Raw genomic sequence first — 6,147 nt, 5'->3', positions numbered from 1 at the left:
AGGCTTAGACCTTGGACAGGGTACTAGGCCTCAGTTTCCTTGAGTTTTAAATGAATAAAGTGGATTAGATAGATGATTTTTAAGTTTCTTTCTGGTTGTGAAAGTCTGACGTTTTTAATATTATAACTCTATAGCCTTTACTTCAATGTGCCTGTTGCTTCAGAGTTGTTCTATCTGTACCAATCTGGTTGTTCTTCCATAGTCGAAATCCTTTGCTATTCCAACTCTGCTTCCAAGGGGCTGACATCATAAAGCAGTGCTCATCCTCAAACACTCACAGAGCAGAATTTCAGTGACATAAGAAAACAAAATGGCTTTAGGGTTTTCACTACTCTCTGCACCATTTTATAGTCTCAGCAATAGTGTATGAAGTTTCCAGTGTGTCATACCTTCACCAACACTTGGTATTGACAGACATTATTTACCAATCTCATGCGTATAAAATGATACCTTGTTGACTTACATTGCAGTTACTTTGTCACCAGTGATGCCAAGCATTATTTCATGTGCTTATAGGTCATTTGGGCTTCCTTTTCAATTGCTAAATCCATTTTTCTTAGGGGTGAGTTTTTTCTTATTGATTTGTATGAGGTCTTTACATATTATGAATAGATTGTGGTTTGTCTTCTGATTTTCTTTATGAAGTCCTTTGTCATATATAATTTTTGAATTTTCTTGTATTTAAATCTATCCTGTTCTTTTATGATATGTGTTTCAAGAAATTCTTTCCTACCTTGAGATCATGAAGATATTCTCTTTCTTTTTCCTAAACTCTTATAATTCAAATTTAGAGTTCACAATTATGCTCTTATATATTCAAAACTGGTGTGATTATTTATCTATCCCAAGTTGACATGTGAAGTAATGATTTCATTATCTTCTTCCACATGGATAGTCAATTGTCCCATTGGAGAGAAAGTGAAATAAAATAGAAAAGTGAAATAAAATAGAAAAGTAATTCTACTAGTACTATAGAACAAAAGGAGAAATAAGTGAAGAAAATCCAAGCTCTGACTAAAAAAAATACCAAAGCAGGGAGTGGGCACAGACCAGTCCATTTAAGACAAACTGGCATCTGTGAGACATTAATGGAAGAGGATATTATTCAACAGCATTTATTTTTTTTATCCTGTCTTTGCCCCCTGCAGCCATGTATACAATATTCTTTTCCCTGTTTCAGTGTTTTTTTCAATTACTTATATGTTTTTTTGGTAGTAGTAGTTTCAGGTGTACAAAACAACATAGTGATTAGACATTTACACCCCTCACAAAGTGATAACCCCAACAAGTCTACTACTCATCTGACACCTTACATAGCTATTACAATATCATTGACTATAGTTCCTATGCTATACTCTACATCCCGTTACCATATATATATATATATATATATATATATATATATATATATATATATATATTTAAATTATAGTCGACATTCAGTATTATTTTATATTAGTTTCAGGTGTATATTTTTATTTCTAAAATTTCAATGGTTCTTTTTCACCTCTGCCTTTTATCTTAATGTCCTATTCTTAATGTTTTCTTTTCATTTTCTCTCTTTGAACATATTAAACATATTGTACTAGTCTGCTTCAGCAGCTGTATATAAAATTCCACAGACTGGGAGGCTGAAACAACAGAAATTTATTTTCTCACAGTTCTGGAGGTTTGAAGTCTAAGGTCAAGGTGCCAGCAGGGTTGTTTTCTGATGAGACCTCTCTTCCTGGCTTGCAGACAGCCGCCTTCTTGCTGTGTCCTCACATAGCCTTAGCTCGGTGTATGAGGGTTGAGAAAGATTGAATTCTTTAGTGTCTCTTATTATAAGGACACTAATCCTAATAAGTGATAGCCCCACCCTTATGACCTCATTTGACCATACTTACGTTCTTAGAAACCGAATCTCCAAATAGGAGATATAGCCACACAGGAGGTAAGGGTTTTAACATGAATTGGGGAACAGGGGGAGACACAGACATTCAGTCCACAACACATTTTAAAATATTTCAGATTGGTCTATCCTCTGTAATTATAACATTATGAATCTCATTTATTGGATCTACTGACCTGTTACAGCAGTTTGTTTCCTTGGGTGCTTTGTAGTTTTTTCTATGAGCTTCCATAGAAATTGTTTTCTATTATAGTCTGTAGGTGCTGGGGGCACATATTTGTGGGGGAGAAGACAGTACAGTGACAGTAAGTTATAGAAAATAAATGCTTCCTCAAACATCAAGAACTCATTTGATATAAATCAGACATTACATTTTAAAGTACAGGAGTTATAGCAGAAGCTGATTATAATATCATTAGTAGAGATAGTATTTTAATTTCATACATGTCTATATTATTTTAATATTTATATGCTCAAAATTACTTTCAGGAATTCATGAAGTATAACAGTCCACATCAGAATAAGAATTGCTTGAACAATTTTGACCTGTCAGAATACAGACAGATTCTTAGTGATGTGGCTATACGAATATATCATCGGTTCATTGCCGTAATGGAAAATAGCATTCAACCAATAATAGGTAAGAAAAGAACTGACCAAAAAATATTTATAGTAACATTGAAACCTTAAAAAATAAATCAGGTGTATGGAATGTGTGGGTACAAAGAATATAATTTTAAAACCAAGAAAATTCAGTTGTGTATATGTCCAGTTTTTAATTCTTTGGTTGCTTGAAAGGATTACATATGTAAAAGTACTTGGTTCATAGTTTTCTTTCTGCAAGGGTGATTCATCCTGAAGAGAAAAACTTGGGAGAATTACTTATATGGCTAATCCTGGGTCTTAGTCAAGTGTTTTTGAAATCCTAAAGTCCCTCTCGAATTCTTGTATATCTTCTTCAATTTTCTGAAATTTAAATACTTCAGGCTTTAAATGGTTCTAGACCATGTTACTGGGCTAACCTGTTCTCTTTCCTGTGATGTTGAAAGAAGCGGTGCTCCAAGCCTAGAAGAGGGGCTGCTGCTCTGTTGTAAACAGCCATCCATTCCCATCACCCCTTACAGCCTTGTGCTCCCCAATCCTTGATTCTCTTGCTTTCTCTGTCACAACTTACATCCACTTCTAACTCTTGTAGAAAATGCCCTACCCCTTGAAACTGACACATAAGAGCAGTGAGAAATGCCCTGTGTGTGCAAGAAAAGCTTCCATTTTTCCCTGCAGTGCCAGGCATGCTGGAGTATGAGAGCCTGCAGGGCATTTCCGGCCTGAAGCCCACAGGCTTCCGGAAGCGGTCATCCAGCATAGATGACACCGACGCCTACACCATGACCTCAGTCCTGCAGCAGCTGAGTTATTTCTACAGCACCATGTGCCAGAATGGCCTGGACCCCGAGCTTGTGAGGCAGGCTGTGAAGCAGCTCTTCTTCTTGATCGGGGCGGTCACCCTGAACAGCCTCTTCCTGCGCAAGGACATGTGCTCCTGCAGAAAAGGGATGCAGATCAGGTAAAACTATAAACCATTGCTTACTCCGGAGAGGCTGGCCAGAAAGAATATTCATAAGGTCTGAGGCCACACACTCCTGTCCCTCCCTCCACAAGAGCTGCAGTGCTGGGGGTGGGGGCACGGGGTGTGTGTGTACAAGATGACTCCTGGAACCATGGAGCTGTCTGCTGTCTGTTGCCCAGCCCCTTCTCCCATCACCCTACACCACCCTAACTTGACGATCAGGCTGTAATTGGGAGCTGGTAGATTTTAACGTCTGGCCTGTGTGGTTATCATACACTCAGAACACCACCTCTTTGAGTAGCACTGTGTGGTAGAGAGCACAGGAAGCAAAGGAAAGGGCGATTTGATCCCTGCCCTTGAGAAGCTCAAAATAACTAAGTAATCTGAGGCAACCATCATTAAGTCAGAAACACATGATGCGAGAAGTACTTCAGGAAAATGATAGTATTATGGACGGAAAAGTTAAAGAAACCTGAGAGCTGTGTACTGAGTGATTTTAAAAAGGGAGAAGCACATTTCCAGGCAGAGGAAATGAGGTGAGCAAAGACGTAGTGATGGAACTGAGTAAGGACCGTCCTCACGCAGCACGCAGTCAGCTCTGTCCAGATGAGGCAGAGCTTTGTGTGGGAAGCAGGAAGACTGAGGTTGGATCCAGGCTGGGAGGGTCTACAATGCCAGGCTAAGTTCCCCATTTGGAATTCATCCTGAAGTCATGGTAATCTCATTGTGAAGTGTGNAACATGATTCCCGGGCTGCCGGCTCACATCCTGTTTATGTGTGTCCGCTACGCAGACTCTCTCAACGACGCCAACATGCTCAAGTCCTTCATGAACAGCACCATTAATGGCATCAAGCAGGTGGTTAAGGTAGGAACCACCTTTGACATTGGCCGTGGTATTATAGATGCTTTAGGAACACCTGTGGGAATGACCAGGTGCCCTTCCTGCGCCCATCCTTCACCTCCAGGTTTTGGCAAACCACGTGATTCCTCAGACCAGTCTGAGGCCCAATCAGTGAAAGAAGCCAAGCTGTTAGGAAAAGACAAGTTAGGTCAGGGATCCCCAGGGGTGGGGAACTGCAATAGGCCTTGAATCCTTACCTGCGAGTTTACAACCTGGTCGCCATCATCCCCGCCACTTCTTACCCCCTCAGGATATAGAGTCCTGACTCCAGCAAGTACACGTTTATTGATGTAACAAGTGTGAATGGCGAGGAATAGGGAGGACTGAAAAATTACTCATCTGTAATTCTCCCTTCTAAAACTACATTATGTACCTTAATTCCCAGCCCCGAAACAAAGATGAGCTGCATGTTAGTGAGGAAATAGTAAAGCATAGATGCAATATTTTTATCCCCTTTCCAATTGAGAAGCAGTGTTTGTTGTTGGGATACATTTGAGTTTTTAGTTGGGGAAGGTCCTATCTCACTTTTAGTAAAATGTATGTTTTAACAGAATCACAAGTAATTAAATCCATTTTTAAATACTCTAGGAAAAGAGAAGAATAAGAACAGTGAATGCGTGAGAGGTCAGAGTTTGAGTAATTCTCCTCTCCATCTCCCAACTAAATTTTATACCAAGAGTTCCTTATTCATTAGGAATTAGGAGGAGAAAATTTGCTTGGTGCTGGGTGCTTTATAGTCACTCTCTTCACAGGAGCCATCAGAATGTTCTTGGAAGGGGCTCCCATAAATCAACGTTTCCCTGTCCATATTTCCATAAATTAGGTTTTCTTTGCACACACTTGCGTTGTGTCCCAGGACATAGGCACACAGCATTTGCCCTGTCTGGCTGCTCTGGAATGTTTAAATATTTAGAAATCGAAAGATGCATGGCTCGAGGAGTAAAAACTCTTTCTCACCAGCATCTTTCGTCCCAGCTCCCCCACAGCCCCCTGCCTCTGCTTTTGTTGGTGTCCAGGACCTGCCCCTCCGACTCCAGTGCACGGTACATTAGAGCAACCCTCACTTGGGCCACACAGCCCTTCAGCCATCGTGCCTTCTCCTCCACCACCACTCCTCGACCCCCACCCTCCACTGCCAAAAGCGCGTGAGCTAGTGCTCTCCGCCAGTCCTCTTCTTCATCGCTTGCAATCTGGCTTCTACCCCTATCACTCCACAGAAAGATCACCGGTAATTCCTCTTGCTAAATCCCATGGTATGCCCTTAATTTTTGTTCTCCTTAAATGGACCGAAGCAGTAGTACCATCTCTTTGAAACCCTGGTACCTTGTCCTTCAAATCCCAGGACTGGCCCAGTTTTCCTTTTACTTCTCTGATATCGAATCTCTACCTTCTTTGCTTGTTCCTCTTCTTCCTGCGGCATACGTGGAGGTGTTCTCCCCAACAGAGTCCTAGATCTTGAGCTGTTGTCTCCCCACCCCCTTCAAGGAGGACATCCCCTGCCTCTCTCATGAGGTTTCTCACCTGCCCTGGTTCACCATCGTCTCTCCATCCTCTGAGTCTCTGTGGCACGGTCTGCGCCCATCAGGCAGGCAATGGGCCACCTAATTACTGTGCCCTATATATGTTATGTCTGTCTCCCCAGTCAGAGTGTGAACTTTGGAGGGCAAGGCCTGAGACTGACGTGTCCCAGGCATTGCTGCAGTGCCTGCATCAAGCTTCATAACAAGCGACAGGACCTATACAGAAATACTTTACAATCCTTAACCTGCTAAGTAAATAAAAGAGCT

General features: G+C 41.3%; 1 protein-coding gene across 1 annotated transcript in view; it reads left to right on the top strand.

The window, feature by feature from the left end:
• The window catches only part of MYO5C (myosin VC), a 107,319-nt gene that overhangs the window by 87,523 nt on the left and 13,649 nt on the right, over positions 1-6,147 (top strand). Inside the window, exons 30-33 of the mRNA XM_019664088.1 lie at positions 1,914-1,933; positions 2,381-2,531; positions 3,173-3,457; positions 4,191-4,324. Of these exons, the coding sequence (XP_019519633.1) occupies positions 1,914-1,933; positions 2,381-2,531; positions 3,173-3,457; positions 4,191-4,324 (590 nt within the window). The remainder of the gene's footprint in view (positions 1-1,913; positions 1,934-2,380; positions 2,532-3,172; positions 3,458-4,190; positions 4,325-6,147) is intronic.

This window comes from Hipposideros armiger, unplaced genomic scaffold (assembly GCF_001890085.2).
Source record: "Hipposideros armiger isolate ML-2016 unplaced genomic scaffold, ASM189008v1 scaffold_12, whole genome shotgun sequence".
Lineage (NCBI taxonomy): Eukaryota > Metazoa > Chordata > Mammalia > Chiroptera > Hipposideridae > Hipposideros > Hipposideros armiger.
The sequence above is the reverse complement of the archived record's forward strand: the minus strand, read 5'-3'. Positions and strand labels throughout refer to the sequence as shown.